This window comes from Pyxicephalus adspersus, chromosome 4 (genome assembly GCF_032062135.1).
Source record: "Pyxicephalus adspersus chromosome 4, UCB_Pads_2.0, whole genome shotgun sequence".
Lineage (NCBI taxonomy): Eukaryota > Metazoa > Chordata > Amphibia > Anura > Pyxicephalidae > Pyxicephalus > Pyxicephalus adspersus.
Window position 1 is genome coordinate 88,424,592 of NC_092861.1, and position 17,788 is coordinate 88,442,379.

The 17,788-nt window shown below is 37.9% G+C and overlaps 1 protein-coding gene across 1 annotated transcript in view; it reads right to left on the bottom strand.

The window, feature by feature from the left end:
* MOXD1 (monooxygenase DBH like 1) overlaps positions 1–17,256 on the bottom strand; it is a 32,291-nt gene extending 15,035 nt beyond the window's left edge. The window contains exons 1-4 of the mRNA XM_072408920.1: positions 16,716–17,256; positions 5,987–6,133; positions 4,961–5,125; positions 3,939–4,022 (exon numbers count right to left, since the gene is read on the bottom strand). Coding sequence (XP_072265021.1) covers positions 3,939–4,022; positions 4,961–5,125; positions 5,987–6,133; positions 16,716–16,979 — 660 coding nt within the window. The 5' untranslated portion in view covers positions 16,980–17,256. The remainder of the gene's footprint in view (positions 1–3,938; positions 4,023–4,960; positions 5,126–5,986; positions 6,134–16,715) is intronic.
* Positions 17,257–17,788: the final 532 nt, after the last annotated feature.

Sequence of the window (17,788 nt, forward strand, 5' to 3'; positions counted from 1 at the left end):
AATGATGAACAGGTATGGGATCTATTGCCCAAAATGATTAAGAAAGTTTACTGTATATAGTTGTAGATGAATATGATATTAATTATGGTACCATGTACCAATTGAAGAATTTTTCAACACTTTTCCAATATTTTCCAACTCTTGACAACCCGCAAGAAAAAGCATTTGCTTTATATTTTATAAAAAGGGACCTTATGTCTAAAATTACTGATATAGTAAAGTATTGATCTTATGACCTAAGCTGAAGAAAAAAATCTTTCTTTTTGGTAAAAGTATTTTAGGGAAATAAGGCCTTGTGTGCTCCAGCCACTTTGGGGTCCGATTTGTAAACTAACAGAGGGCACAGGAGGGAACTATGAAAGTATAGAAATTGGGCACCCGAATAAAGTAGAGGGGGGATATTAGCACACAGCACAACTGGTACAGCAAGGAGACAGAAGCACACCAGTGTACAGATTTTGACCAAAATAAAAATTTTACTGAAAGATGATTGTTAAGACTGGCAATCACACCATAACATGGCCAAGCACTGGCTTGCAAGATGGGTCGCATATGTAAGACACAGAACATCACCAAGTTAAACTGCCAAAAAAGCTACAAACGAAGAAACGAAGAAACGAAGAAAGAGCATCCACTGTATGTAAAAGATTCAAAGACAGACTGAGAGATATGAATAATCCCTAATGATAAGTCTGACTTTACACATAATGTATGGTTTATTGTACATGCTGTTAGACACTATTATTCACAAATGAGTTCATATTTACTTATTATTTACTACATGGGATTTTCCTTGGTAGTTTACTCTGTTAAGATCCTGGACTCTGCAGAAACCCTCAAGCATATCAGCATAACAAGAATGTCAGCTGTTCACTAAAAGGCATAACTTCCCAAACTTTAAAGAATCATAGGCACATCTATGTCCTTCTGGGATGCAGAAAGTTTAAGTTCTAAGCAGGGGACCCCACCAGTAAGAAATAAGGTCTGATGTATAAAATGGAAAAAATGCTCATGGATTCCCCAATACATTGATGACCCTTTAGGGTACATGTGGATGAAAGGTTAACACTGTGGTAAAAATAGGCTTCTGTGCAGGACTACACTTAAAAAGTAAAGAAGATTAAAGCTAAAAAGTAAAGAATATTAAAGAATAAAACTCCTATTTTATTCTCCCTCTTGCACGATTCTAAAGGCTCTTTTCTTAAACTTAAATTGTTTACACTGAATACTGCACACTGTAAGCTTCAGGTAATGTACATTAGAAGCTGCAGTAAGTCAGATAGGGCAACCCAGTAACTCAATCTAGGGGTTGGATTACGAACCAAACGGCTTGGAAACATGTAAGGTCTTTTATTTATAATTTATTAATATGGGGAATACCAGAAACAGCATTTAACGTTTTAAAATTTGAACATTCAAATATTTTCTTAACTGTGTTATGCCTACTGCCAGATTAACACGACTGGGGTGACACAGTTGTATATGTCTGCTTCAACCTAAGAGCCAATTGTGTGTGTGTGTGTGTATATATATATATATATATATATATATATACGGTATATATATATATATATATATATATATAGGGGAAGGAAGTCTGAAAGAGGGTTCCCAATCTAAAACAAAAAATTTAAATAAATGAAAAAGTTTGAACTAATGTGGAGCTTTCAAAACTTGTTCACCCTCAGATGTTGGATTCCAAATCAAACTTCCATAATAAACTGCTTAAATTTAATTAAAACAATTTGACAGATATAGGGGAATTAACATGCAAAAATCACTTATTTGTTTTCTGTTATGTAATGTGAATGATAAACTCTCATTCTCTGCCCACTGCATGACCCTACATAGGATAGGGAAACTTGTGAATATGTAATAAAAATATACTGGTTACCAATGATTACAGCATACATTTTGGAATAACTGCTCAACATTCTTGTATTGATGGTGAAACCACTTTGTCTGCAGCTGTTACAACTGACAAAAAGCCAATTTTAGCTGGTTCTTGGGCATGAATAATTTACTTTATTTGCAAATACTGGATACTAAACATGCAAAATTGCCTGTTAGGGCATAAACAACATATGTAATATAAGAAAAAATATATTTATACGTGGCATGTTATTACAATATAATAAGCAAAACCCATTACCAGACAACAAATGAACATTTGACATATATAAGATAATGACATGCCTGTCTGTGTCCATGAGCATGATGCAATGTTAAGGGAGGGCAACAAGTAAAAAACTTGGAATAAAAGCACTGATTATAAGATGAATTCTATGCGGTCATTCAGTGGCATTTATTAGGTACTGGGGGTCACAGTTTGCCTCCTCTGCACAGTATCAATAACTCTCTTATTGAACGTAGGACCATTTATCTTTTGGAAATACACAGACTATGACAACATTGAAGAATTATTTTGCTACGGAAGAGTATTCCTAGGACACTGCATATTTTCTTCTTGACAATTACCTTTTAAATGTCTCCCTGCATAGAATGCACATCATTCCTAAGTCAGTGTAAGCATAGGGAATGCCCACAGAATGTCCAGGAAAATTTCACAGTGGGTGGAATATAATGCAAACCTATAAGTAGACAAAACTAAATACAATAAGATGGTTTCCATCTTTGCAAGCTGAATTCTACACTGCGTCTGCACAAAAGTCTCCAAGCCTGTGGTGTTACTTTATTTGATTAGATCTAGGTACAGCAATGGTATGTGCCCAAAAAATTAGGTCAGCTGACTACCTGAATATGCCTAACAACCAGGTTTTTTAATTAATGGATTTTTTTCCCCCCCTATGGCATGGACAAATTTTCAGATAACAATAACAGGATTCATCAGGCTCAATTGTGAAAGAGTTGTACACGAAGCATAGGATTTACTATTCGCATATGACTTGTCCAGATCCTTTATTTTTTCAAATGACAGGCTAGGAAATGCCATAATGAGGTACTTGAAACAGTCTCCTTCAGTTGGCAAAGGTTTAACGAACTGCTTCATCAGACCCAGTTTCAAGTGTAGAGGCGGGAATATAATATTCTTTCTTTCAACAAGTGGCTAATGTAGAATGTTTGGATCACCTGGTTTTAGGGCAGATATTGGAGGCCAATTCCTTTCCACCCAATGCCTCTCACGGGCTCTGCTCCCACATGCACAGATAACAGGGATACTTGGTGTATCTGCGTTGCTGACCAATAAGGAAGCATACCATTTTAAGGTCAACACAAAACTAAATACAATAAGATGGTTTCCATCTTTGCAAGCTGAATTCTACACTGCGTCTGCACAAAAGTCTCCAAGCCTGTGGTGTTACTTTATTTGGTTAGATCTAGGTACAGCAATGGTATGTGCCCAAAAAATTAGGTCAGCTGACTACCTGAATATGCTGAACAACCAGGTTTTTCAATTAATGGATTTTTTTCCTCCCCTATGGCATGGACAAATTTTCAGATGACAATAACAGGATTCATCAGGCTCAATTGTGAAAGAGTTGTACACGAAGCATAGGATTTATTATTCGCATATGACTTGTCCAGATCCTTTATTTTTTCAAATGACAGGCTAGGAAATGCCATAATGAGGTACTTGAAACAGTCTCTTTCAGTTGGCAAAGCTTTAACGAACTGCTTCATCAGACCCAGTTTCATGTGCAGAGGCGGGATTATAATATTCTTTCTTTCAACAAGTGGCTAATGTAGAATGTTTGGATCACCTGGTTTTAGGGTAGATCTTATCCTTTCTTCACAGTCCATGTTTGTTTAAACCCTGTACTTTTTGCCTATACCTGCACATTACAACCCTAGCACAAGATATACACAAGCAAGACAACCACCAACCATTATATCTCTGTTAGTATATGGAAAAAACAGATAAATAGTAGAAACTGCAGACACACTTTATAATTTAGGAATAAATAAAGTTAACATACCTTGATGATGTGATGTTTCTTGTCCAGTGTTGGCATCCTAAACATCTGACACCAATAAGTTGTATCTTTATATGGAATAGGAACCTATCTTGAAAAAAATATAAATATAAAATATGCAGAATAAAACAGCTCTGTAATCAACGATACAGAGCTGGAGAGGGAAATCTTTAAACCCCAAAAACATTTTTTGTTTTTTATGACATAAAAAAGTCCAAATAAAATTGAATCTGGACTTTATATGTTCTGTTTGGTACTTTACTTCTTACACATCCAGGGCCTACTCAGGCAAAGACCTGACCTATGTTCATCAATCCCGAGAAAGCTAAGAAGAATCCTTTCTTCCACACTGTTTTAGATCCTACTGAGAACATTTAGGAAATTGCTGACATTTGACACACATTGCCAGAGGTTCTTTATGGGTCTATCGTATGACCTTGCCGGGAGTCAACATCATTAGGCATCTTGTTTCATGTAGCATGTGAAAATCATTGTTTTGCCAGCATTGTAATGGCTCTATCCTCAAGCAGTTCCTCATATACTAAATCATATTAAAAAATCCCTGTATCCTACTAAACAAGCACCACAATGCAAACCCCACTTTCAGTCTTAAGTATAGCAAATACACATAATATAAGTATGAAACAAAGCTCGGCTCCCACATGTCTACTTGACCATTTGTTGGGAAATAAGGGGAAATAAGGGGAATTTACAGATTTCAGCAACCAATCTTGTTACTATATCTTGTTTTCCAGTTAGGAAACAGTTGCACTTAATTGTGAACGAGGCAAGGCCTTTCTCATATATTTTACCTGTGCTCACATAAGGTACCAGTCATCTCTGTTAAGTATGTGCTTTGAAGGAAACTATACCAAAAATGCAGAAAGCACTTCTATTTCAAGCACCATGCCACCAGCACCTTAAAACATAGAGATGTGAACTATGAAATATGTGAAATATGATAAAATATTGGTGTTTTAAGATTGTAAGATTAACTTCTTAAAAAGATCATTAACAAAACTTACGTTCTGATGCGTAAAGCTGAAAGACTGAGTTTCTACAGAGATTTTTTTTTTTTCGGGGTTTAATAGGCGTAAGCTCTTCTGACCACGATTTGACCCGTGGTACTTTGGCCCAGTGCCTTCAATGTCATCATTATGATATGCCCAAATTATTCGTATTGTGCTTTCCTGAAATGTTGTAAAAATATAACATAATTCACATAATCCCGTCTTTCTATAATAATAATACGTTATCATGTATTCTCTTAAAATAGATAATAAAATGCTTTTTATACAGAACTAAGTCTGCCAAATTCTGATTCTTGACAAATTTTAGCCTATATAAAATCCTTAGTCATACCTTAGCACAGCTATACTTTAGTTCCTATCCTTACAGTAATTCTGTTGCAGTAAAGAACATGTCATTGAGAACAATAACACATCACACAACACAGGTTGATGCAATGTGGTACCAATTATTCCAAACAGCACTGCCACTGCTGCCGAAAACTGGATAGCTCCAAATTTTAGACTGCTATGATGCATACTGGAGTACAGAGTAATCTGCAATGTAAATTTGTGACTACAAATATGTGCTGCAGCAAAGCATATGTGTAAATGGGCCCCAATGTCTGCACTGCCAGGGTATTGCATTGGAATAAAAGCTTGCAGTATGTTTAAGGAATAATCCATGTGTACTTTTGCTTTAAGTTTTCATTCCTCACTATATATTATCCATTTACAATCCAAAATCTTTTGTAAGGTGACAACTTAAAACCAGATGGTCTGAATGTTGTCAGTCCTTTACTTCATATCAACTCCCATTCTCAGATTTCTACACCATAAAGGCTTCCTATTATGTACTTCGTTATTAGACCTAGGGGAGCTAAATAACATTTTTGAGATAATACAGTATGTCTGTGTAGGACATCTCTGAATTTCTACCAAGATCAGCTATTTAAATATAACAACATGCTTTAATTGTATATTTAACAAAACAAAATAGAAAGGTTCAGAGTTAGGGTTTACTCACATTCCAATGTAACTTACCGTTATATTTTTATCATACAGATCACAGGTTTGTAGATCTCGGCTGAACTTAAGAGTAGTGTGAGTGCCATTTTCTATTGCATATTCAAGTTTATAACTTTGATAGGTGTCTCTGTGAAGAATCCTCTTACTATCTGTAAAATAATCCTATAAAAAAAGCAAAGATAAAAACAATAAATGTGATGTTGCCCATTGATTCCTTAAGCTGCATACACACGTCAGATTTTTCTCGCCCGATAATCGGCATCGGCCAGATATCGGGCGAAAATCTGTTTCCTTTAAGCAGAATCAAAGACATAATTTAGGCAGGCAGATTTTTTTGTTATTTCAGAAAGGGACAGACAGTGACCTTTCTGCAATAAAACCTACTTACCTGCCTTATTGTTGTCCTTTTCTGTCAAATGCTGGGTTGTGCATCTCGGCATAGGAAACCTGGATACCTGGTGTATCCCAGCTTCTCCTACGGCTGCTGAGACTAAATCACTAATAGGGATGAGCGAGCAAGAATATTAAGTTCGATCTCGCTGTGAATCGGGCCTTTCTCGCTTACCGAAAACGTAAGTGAGAGCGGCCTTCTGATTCGCCGAGAGCTCGAGCTCGAGCGGAACAGGAGGTTTTCCAGGGCTGCATCATGCGATCGCAAGGCACTAGAGGGTAATTAACAAATGATCTCTTACAAATTATACATTTGTATCTGTAAGAAATGTATCATTTGTAAGAGATACTTATATTACAATGTCAGGAGGTTTTCCTTTGCCGCGCATGTTCTCAATGATTGCAGCTGTGGCTGCATTCATTGAGAAGAGTGTGCGATCCCCGGGGCAATAGAGGTTAATTATTCCTCTAGTGCCCGGGGATCGCGCAAACAGGAGGACTTCCAGGGCTGAATGCAGCTCTGGGAATCCTGTTTTAATTTCCTCTTCTGATGGTTTCGCGAAATCGGTACACCGAAGTTTACACCGAAGGAACCATTGGAAGTTCGAGGAAATTTTCGCGAGAATGCTAGAGACATTGCCCCTGATTCATCAATGAAATCCGCGCTCGATGGAAGCGCGAAAGTACGCGCGGCCAGCGATCGATTATCTCTTGTAATATTTAATATATACAAGTATCCATATAGCACATTTTTTTTTCGTTGACCATTTCTTTCTGTTTTATGTTTAGGTTTCTGGGTTTATTTTTTTTTTTATTGCTATTTCTCTTAATGGTTAGAGTAGTACTAGCCAAAATAAAGCCTTATACTCTCATGGTGTTTTCTGAAATAAGCAATCCTATACAACCGAGTTATAATGGATGAAGCTCACTTTGGAGATGAACCCATCAGGGAGAACAAACAGGACACTCTGCATTCACGTGATATACTCAGTCCTCCAGGGTGTCAATAAACCTGAAAAACTGGGAACATATAAGGTCCAAATAATGCAGAGCTGCTTTTTTAGTTTTTCTAAGCTACTGGGGATTTTCATGAAAACAAACTAGGAAATGGGCTTTTCCCAACAACGATTTGGATACCATTAGCCCATACCAACACATGTATTTATAGGACACATACACAGCTTTACATAGGCATGAACTAGCCATACAGATGTGGAATAAGCATCTGTTAACTGTTTAAAAAAAAATACACACTGGGCACATGAGAAATAAGAAAATGGAAAAAAAAACTTCTTAATGCTGGCAAACAGGTAAATACACAAACATTATACATATACCAGAGCTGTTTTACATGACAAAGGATTTGTGTTTACCTCCACACTGTGATTGGACAGTGAGAGAATGGCACCACACTGTTGAGCTTATCAGTTTGCACTTTTCCTTTTCTTCCTATCAACATTGCACTCCAGCACACCTAATCAGCTTCTTGTACTGCTTTTCCCTCTCTCTAAGCACTGCTGTACAAGATGCTGACACCAAGTCAAATTCAAGTACTTACACTACCTACATTTAAAAATGCATTTAATGATAATACCAGTGACAGATGTGTAATAATTCATAGCTTTTTATATCTTTGTGGAGTTTAGCTGTAATAAATTATGATTAATATGTAATGAGTCTGCAGACACACTATATTTTCCTTTAAGCAGAATCAAAGACATAATTTAGGCAGGCAGATTTTTTTGTTATTTCAGAAAGGGACAGACAGTGACCTTTCTGCAATAAAACCTGCTGGGTTGTGCATCTCGGCATAGGAAACCTGGATACCTGGTGTATCCCAGCTTCTCCTACGGCTGCTGAGACTAGATCACTAATAGGGATGAGCGAGCAAGAATATTAAGTTCGATCTTGCGGTGAATCGGGCCTTTCTCGCTTACCGAAAACGTAAGTGAGAACGGCCTTCTGATTCGCCGAGAGGTCGAGCTCTCGCGGAACAGGAGGTTTTCCAGGGCTGCATCATGCGATCGCATGGCACTAGAGAGTAATTAACAAATGATCTCTTACAAATGATACATTTGTATCTGTAAGAAATGTATCATTTGTAAGAGATACTTATATTACAATGTCAGGAGGTTTTCCTTTGCCGCGCATGCTCTCAATGATTGCAGCTGTGGCTGCATTCATTGAGAAGAGTGTGCGATCCCCGGGGCAATAGAGGTTAATTAATCCTCTAGTGCCTGGGGATCGCGCGAACAGGAGGACTTCCAGGGCTGAATGCAGCTCTTGGAATCCTGTTTTAATTTCCTCTTTGATGGTTTCGCGAAATCGGTACACCGAAGTTTACACCGAAGGAACCATTGGAAGTTCGAGGAAATTTTCGCGAGAATGCTAGAGGCATTCTCTCTCATCCTTAATCACTAATATTATTACTATGATTTTCACAATCAATACTCTGTGCAGAAAAGCAAAGAAAAGCCCAGACTTTGTGCCAAAATTTTTATCAACTATTCCTAATTATAAGTATAATAATTGTTTTATACCTTAGATTCCATGTATTCAGCTGCATACTGCTAAAAATAGTTCTCAGTTCTTCCAATTAACTAATTCCAATAAAATATTTTTATCTTCCATATTTTCCTACTAGTTATTATAATATCATGTTGTTTTTTGTTAAATGTATTGTATTTTCCTGGTATCAGCTTCCACTATAATGAACATACTTTATTCATCTGTCCCTAGTCTGTACTCCAGCTGTATTCCTAATTAAAATTACAAAGGAAGTTGGCACTGAGACCTGTAAACAACATGAATCTTCCTTCAAGATAACTAGATACATATTTAGAATGTATGTTGTAATCTGCCATAAAAATGTTAAATTAGACAGAACAGCAAAGTTTGATGTAAGTTTAGCTTGAACCATTCAATTTGATATTCTTGCACAGCAAAAAATGTAAATACAATATAAATTACAATATGGTTTTGGAAACATCCAGTGGTGCCTGAAGACCCCTGGGTTTATTTGTAACCCACAATATTTCCAATTTAATTAATATGCTGTAAGTGTACACATGCTTAGCATTTTTGTTTAGCAATAAAACAAAAACTTTTCTTTTTATTTGTAAAGGCTGAAAGGGTCAGAAATGACTAGTTTATCAGCCAGTCAGGAAATGTGTGGCCTGAGAGGCAAACTAGGTGTACTTATCACATTTTTCCTGGTCCACACATGGAAGTTTGGCTTTTATAGTAATTGTATTGGACAATGAAAGCATGAAGCCTGGGGATAGTATCCTGAAATGCTGCAAAAGACAAACCATGAGTGCTAGAGGAAGGCATCCTGTGACACTGAACATAAAGTAAAGCAAATGATGTTAAGTCCAGGTGAAGCATTCCTAGAACTGGAGATTCATTGTAAAGGAAGGGCTGTATCCTGATTGAAACATGGTGGGACAAGTGGTAATGCAGGATGCCCCCCCCCCACAGTCTTTACCGAGTGCAAGCCGTCCAAAGAACAGAATAATGTGTCCAATCTTCATTAAACTGAAAGCTACCACTAACCCTGTTTAAATAATGTATGGTTTAACTTCACTTTGCAATGAACTGAGACTGATTAGGGTAAATGTATATATACAAATGTGAGCTCTCTTGTGTTGTAATGCCAAAGAAGAGAAGCACAGCTATGTAGTCCTAACCGAAAGTAACAGCTCATACACAATAGAACAAAGAATGAAAGAAAACTGAAAAATGTAAAATATTGTGGTTAATGCGTATCTGATATGCTTCAATAACTTAATGCCAGCAGCTCAGTGTACATATTAGAGAAGAATGTGAACAGATAATACCTCAATTCCCTGATTACTTATAGAATCCATTGCACTTAAAGCAATTTAAATTTTTTGGATATTGAAAATTGCTGGATCTTTTTAAATCAACCCCACCAACTGTTGTGCTGCATTAATCTTGTATCACAAGTATCATAACAAGCTCTAAAAAAAAAAACGAAGAAAAAAAATAGTCTATGGCTTTCTATATGTCTTTTATTTTATTGACGCATTAAAGATAAAAGAGTCATTTGATGTCCCTTTAACAACAATAGACCATTGCTTCCAAGCAGCCTTTCATCTCATAGAAGTTGTCTGCTTTTTATTATCCTATTTACCACTAGCTTACCTTTGTCATTGTTTTAAACCACAAGCAATTATATTTTATTTATGCATCTATTCATTGGGTAACAAAAATCACATTATCGTTCTAGAATAGAAATTTGCACAAACTGAATACAGTGTGATAATACCACTGCAATGCCAATTCTGATATTTTGGTTGTCTTGTGCTAAATATTGAACCATACTATAACCATAAAGTAAGAACCAGAGCCATGTAAGAGGAGGAGTAGGTGTAGGTAGGACATGACCAGGTGCAAATGTAAAGGAATGGGATATGTCTGGGAGCAAAAGGTTAGCACGGTGGCTCAGAGGTAGTTGTCTTGCCTTTGCATCACTACGTCCCAGGTTTGAATCTTGGCTAGGACACCATCTGCATAGAGTTTGCAGATTTCTTCCCTGTTTGTGTGGGTTTTCCTCCGGGTACTCTGGTTGCATTCCAAAAACATGAAATGGTTAATTGGCTTCCCCTCAAAATTGACCTTAGATGACATATGATTATGATAGGGACATTGGATTGTGAGCTCCTTTGAGGGACTGTTAGTGACATGACTATTGACTTTGTACAGCGCTGCGTAATATGATGGCACTATATAAATACTGTGTAAAAATAATTAAAGGGTTAGGTGGGGGAAGGTGTGTTCAATCAGGCAATCCACCACTCTCTTGCTGGGCAAGGCAGCTCAGGTCTAAGTTCACCTTACACCACATCCATATGACCTTACCTTCCCACACCACTCATTCTTTAACACCTTCAGTTAGTGACACGACTATTGACTTTGTACAGCGCTGGGTAATATGATGGCACTATATAAATACTGTGTAATAATAACAATAATAAAAAGGTTCAGATAAGGGTCAGGTTGGGGGACTGGTTAGGTGTAGAGTAGAAGGTGGTAAAGAATGAGTGGTGTGGGGAGGTAAGGTCATATGGCTCTGGTGTAAGGTGAACTTGGACCTGAGCTGCCTTTGCCCAGCAAGAGAGCGGTGGATTGCCTGATTGAACAGCTTTGGGTTGCTGCTCGCTCCGGGAGTAAGGATTGGCTGTGGAACCAAGTGGCTGCTCTGTTGCTGGGGAAGGCACTGGAGTTGTCTATTCTGGATTCAATATTGTTGCAACCTTGGAAGGTACAGCCTCATTGGGAGTCTTCTTCCTGATGTGACAGGGAGTGTGCTGCCATGCCAATATCAGGGAGGAATCTCCAATGTCGGTAGAGCTCCCAATGCCCAAGAACTCCTGAATCTTAGGCCGGGACTCTCTCTGGTGCTTTACTAGAGATGGAGTGCATGGCCTCCTTGTTCGGTGTGCCAAACAGAGGTGGGGTTCAGTGGAGGAGGAGAGCTGCTGCAAGGGCAAGTCTGTCTCCTGGTGAGGCAGGCAGATCAGATCAGTTACTGGCATCAGAAAGAAACATGGTGCCCAAGAGTTTTCGTGGCTGGCAGTGAGAGCTTGCAGGTATGCCAAGAAGAGAACCAGTGATGTCAGTGGCTTGGGAGTTGGTGCATCTGCATAGGCCCGTCTCCTATTTGTGCAAGAAGAAGAAGGGGATTTCCTGCCATCAGATGTAGAGGACTGGGGTGCAGTGAGCAGCATGGTGGATGAGGTGCAGAGAGTATGCCATGAGCCAGAGTGGAGACCACTGGGGATAACTGAGCGAGCTGTTACGGGATCAGAAGATCTTAGTGGTTCGGGTAAGTTTCTGGGGCTTTGTGTGGGACATGGAACCAGTGGATTGTTTAGATCATTGTCTGTCCCAGCAGGGGAACTTGTGAAGCCAGGTAATGGTTTGAGCGCAGCTCCAGCAGTGCCTGCAGTTTGGGAGTGTTTGTGCCACGTGCTGTAGGTGGCCAACCCAGTGATGGCCTAGATAGAGCAGGGTGGTTCAGTTAGTGGACAAGGATCTGCCTTGGTCTCTGGTGGTTGACATGGATGTCAACATCAGAAATGCAGGTACTGGTGAGGGTCTGTGGAATGAGGTTTTGTGGAGGGAGTTGGCAGGAGAAAGAAGTAGTTCTAGGGCTTCAGCGGCCTCAGAAAAGGTGAGTTTGGGTGATGTGGTGAAGTGCACAACTGCTGGGGGCTTAAATACAGAATTGATGAAGAAGATATGTAGACATCTTTTCATTGCTTTCCTTGATACAATTCATTTCCATGGGTGGAGTAGTTTCTCATGGGGGAGTATGGTAAAAATGGGGAGAAAGAACAGTGGGCAGTGCGGGCCATTCAGTGTATGTTTGCTAAATGATTGCAGGGGTTTGCGACTTTGGCTAGTGTGATTAGGGAGAAACCCCCGGAGCACTGCTGGGTGATGTTTATGATGCTCTAATTTTCCGGAGCAACAAAGTCTTTTTTCTAATGCACCTTCAAGTTAAATAATTTCTGATTCTGATAATATATGAACCTGGGCCCAAAAGAATTATCTGCAGACCCCTGGATGTAACTATGGGGACTTATTTCAAATGGCCAGGTCTTGAGATGAATTTTCTGCTCTGGACATTTCTGAACAAATTAATAGCCATTTGAATCCTGTGCTACTTGTACATTATGTTTTACAGCAAACATTTGATTTCCAATATTTTGTTCATATTTTTAAAACCATTGCAAGACTCATAAGCATTCACAACCTATTTTCTGAGGGTCTCAAAAAGCTTGTTTGGGCTTTGTCTAATGAATCCATATACATTATTAGGACAAGGGAACACGGATATCTGTGGTTTACCTAACACAGCTACCACCGGAATACTCTCTAAGGTTCTAAACTTTGAATAAAATAGAACCCCCAATTCTAATTAAATTAATTAATTAAGTCAGTAAATGTAGGGATGCACTTATTTTTCCTCAATAGCAATTCTGCATTGTCTGTTAGAATTAAAACCTGATTTTAAATTTAGAGGATACTTGGCATTATTCTCTCATAACTCTCTTCTAGAAAAGAAAAAAGGGCCTAGATAGGGACAGGAGTAATTGTGTTGATTCTTAATCAAGCAACTGCAGATATTACTACCAACGGTAGTAATTGCTGCAGGCTTGTGGATCTTTATTTGGGATCCAGGCTGTCTTGGAAAAAATGGTTGGGTCAGGCACTCCTTCCGTTTCCAGGCTAAAAATTGAGGATGGCTCTGGGCACCCGGCCATTAATGATAAAAGGACCACGGCTTTGAGACTAGAGGGAGGTACAGCCTGAGGCCAGGTGGGGCTCAGCCAGGACAGGAAGGGTGTAGTTTGTATGCTGGGAGAGCCCAGGAGGTTTAGGTCTGCAGGACCAACAGCTCTGAAAAGAGTCGGGAGCGAGCCAGGAGGCTAAATCTGTGTTTTTTTCATGCTGTGATGATAAAAGTGGGCAGAGTGCCCTGAAATGTGAAATACTAATCCCTTTCATAAATGTGAAGAAAATATTTTTAACTTAACACACTTTGACTTGATTTTTTCTGCCAAATGATCAAGTATATGTGAATGGACATGGAAAGAGAGCATTATAGTAGGCTCAACTGGCATCATTTATTTCAAGGGAGGACAGTTGCAATCAGGAAAGGTTTACTAATCATCCCAGTTGATTATTTCCCCTGAGAGCAGCTACTCAGGGGCATCTCTGGGCAATCTCAGCAGAGATTACTGCCTGAGCTAGTAACAATAGCTGAATTTACTGACTGACATTTTATGGATTTAGGTAGTTTTACATTGCAGAATATGACTCTGAATAATCTCTGGAACTGCATTCCTAAACTAAAAAAGAGGGACATTGTCCAAGATAACCTGAATGCCTTTAATAATATAATAGCTCCATATGTAAGCAATAATACATTGTTTGCTAGAACTGAACAAAAATGAACCATAATTCTTGTAAGTAGCCATTTTCTTTTACAGAAACTTGCAAAAAGCTGACTATGGTATGAATTTGTGTCTAAATGTATAGATGTATACATATAAAACAATCAGCCTTTTGTGAACATATGAACTGATGTGACTAATATTCATAGTAGTCATACAAAATGTTAACTTAACACTTTAGGAAACCTGTTTGCATAGATGACTGTATGTGTTAAAAGCATTTTATTTCCATGCGGTGTTATCAGTGTGCTCACTGTAATTACTACATGTGTCAGTTATGTGAAAATGACGAATAGATGGCGTGGGGGGGAAATAGAACCAGAAAACTCTTCCTTCTAGAATTAATTATTCTTTTGTGTATTAATATATTCTATTAACAATACAATACCAAGCACAAAGAATAAGAATAGTTGTAAAGTCTGTATCTTATTAACAACAAACCTCATTATGTTCTTCATTTCAATTCTATTTTTCTGCCACGAATAAAAGGTTTACTCTTGCCTTTACCAAAAACTTTATTTTTTATTTACCATGTTATTAAAAGAGGGTCTTTTAGCTCATTTATGCAAAAGTTGAAGCTTCATTTGTTTTAGCAAGCCCCCCAATTAACACTGACTGATACTTACCATCCACATCACTTCCTGTATTGCCTGCTATGGAGGGACATGACACTTTATCTGTGTCCCCAGGATGCACTGTGGGCCTGTTCAGCAAATTGACTAGACTGAAAATTGAAAGGTGGAATGCCCCCTGACCAACAATTTATCAGCCTGGCAAGTAAAATTGGGTTTATTGCCTATTGATATTGGCAAAAAGGTCATAAGGTTGGTACTGGTACCTGGAGGGAGGTACAGAATCAACCCACAAAGCCATTACACATAAGGGAGGATGCAGGTCACTAAGCTGGTGTAAGCCATGATACAGAGCTTGCACAATGTTTGGACTTAGTACTCCCTTAGATGAATAAAGCAAAGATAAAAGCGGAGGTGGGCAATCAGTGGGTAAGGGGTGGCCTTTTATGTGAATCTGACACATTAAAAAAATGACATACTAAAGTCCCTATATGCAATAGATACATAAAATCAGAAAGCATGATTTATTGCAGCATGTTCATTTAAAAGCTTGTGCCAGTCATACCGGAACATAAATCCTGAACATTCTATGCCCAAATATTGATTGGCTATGTGAGACTCTTTTGGACATTGACAAAAGTGCTTGCTGATAAATAGCCGATTCTGCAAACCTCATCCCTGCAAACTTTTCATGAAGGAGATCATAAAAATGTAATGTGACATCAGAATATACATCTGTGAACACTGTATGTGAGGTGGTGCATTGATTTATTAAGACAACACTGTATGGTATGCTTTTGGAAGCACTGACTGCATAGAACTTTTAATTGTTCAGGTCTCTAATACACAATAAATCTTATCTTATGTCTATGGATATACTAAACTGTATATAAATCAAAATATTTTTTTTAGTTTCAGATAAAATATGGGAGAGTTCGATCCCCTTTCAAGGTTTTACTGCTTTTGATGACCCAGCAAGAGGAGATTCACTCTTACTGCTGGTACTGGTGACCATTGTCTCCCTTGTCTACATAAAGCAATAAATCTATAATGTGTTGTCACAATAAAAGGAGGCTGGAGGAAATCTTCCAATGGGTAAACATGTTCTGGTAACATTTGTAAAAAAGGAATTTACCTCTTGTTTTGGCAAGATCTCCTCTTACTTCATACTGTGTATTTTCCCCTAAAAGACCTATAACAGTCTTAGTACTGTAGTGGCTAGCCTTGCAGCTATCAGCATGGAGTTTGTATGTTATCCCAGTGTTTGCATGGGTTGCATGCTGGTTGGTCTATTTGCTTCTATTCCAAAAAAAAAACTACAGTTATTGACATGACTATGCTTATATGTGAGCACAATAAAAGTACAAACTAATACTAAATAGCACTTTACAAATGTATACCAATGTTTCTACATTTCTGTTCCATAAAATGTATTTTATTTTTGTTTATTTTGGTAATTAGGATATATTGATTATTATAGATCCAACAATATTTATTCACTCAATGTTGTACATATATATTGATCCAATAATATAAAATACATTTTCGTTAAATATTAAATGTTCACATTTTTTTACTTAATTTGGTAAAAAGTTATATGTAAATGCCCTGATAGTGAAGCTCACCCGTAAAAAAAATTGGTTTCGGACAAAAGTGAAACACTTTGAATTTCTGTCACATAAAAGTTTTGAATACCATAACTCATTAGCAGCTGGAGGCCCAATATACCAGATACAAAAGATTATACCAAGACAAAGAATACTAGAAAATAAAATGCATGTGTATAATACATACCTGGAAATAAGGCTTCCCTCTGTATACCCCTCCAATAATTATATCAGAAGATGCCATGGCGCCATTGGAAGAAAATCCAAATCCAACATAGCCCAGCGTTTGCACTTGAAGCAGAAAGGTAATAGTATTATCCTTGTGGGTCCAACTTATTTTATATTTCCCCTGGGCATCCAGTACAGCACTATGACCATGTGTCTGCAGATCCATGTTCATCACAGCAACAAATAGAGGTAGCAGTAAAATTGTGTATATAAGCATCTTCATTTATGGTTTCCTCTCTGTTAGGCAGCTTAAGAGGAATATTTTACCATTCAGCTTTATCCCATTCACTATTCTACTTAATGCTCTCTGCTTTAGTTTAGTGATGTGTTCCCTGAAGATTACAGGAAGAGAGTGCTGTCAGCTTGTACTGTGTGTCCCTATGAGAAAGAAATAAGCATAGTTAAAGCTTTAGCCAGTCAATTATGTTCCTCACTAGCTTGAGGCAATGCTGTCTTGATGTATACTGCTATGGGCATGCTGTTACAAGTGGGTACTCGCCTTTATGTGAGATCCCTTTTGTATTACTGCTCTGTGCCAAAAATAAAGGGACCTTTAGAGCTGCACAAACATAAGCTTTCTTTTATGTCTAGAAGACATTTTACCCCCTCTTGTGGTGACATGAAGATCTGCATATGAATTTCAGAAATCACATACATTGTAGTGTTGACTTTACAAACAGAACAAAATCAAATATTGTGAGATGTGATAACATGTATTATAACAATATAACACAAAAAGCTATTGTCAGAAAAGGGTATGGGGAGCTGAGTATTACAGTGCAAATAATACTGCATGGTCTTTCATAGAGCTTAAAGTGCAATATTGAAAATACTCAAATCTTTTAAAATAACATGCTTGTTGGGGTTGCCTTGATATTTCAGCTGGAAATTGTATACATAGTACACCGTTGCAGTTTTAGGATGTAAACAAACTCGTGATTTCTATGTTTAAATATTTCACTATTCCAGGGTTGCTATCTGGCTGGTAGGTCAGAGGCCAGGTTGGTATTTTTATTTCCTGTGACAGCTCTG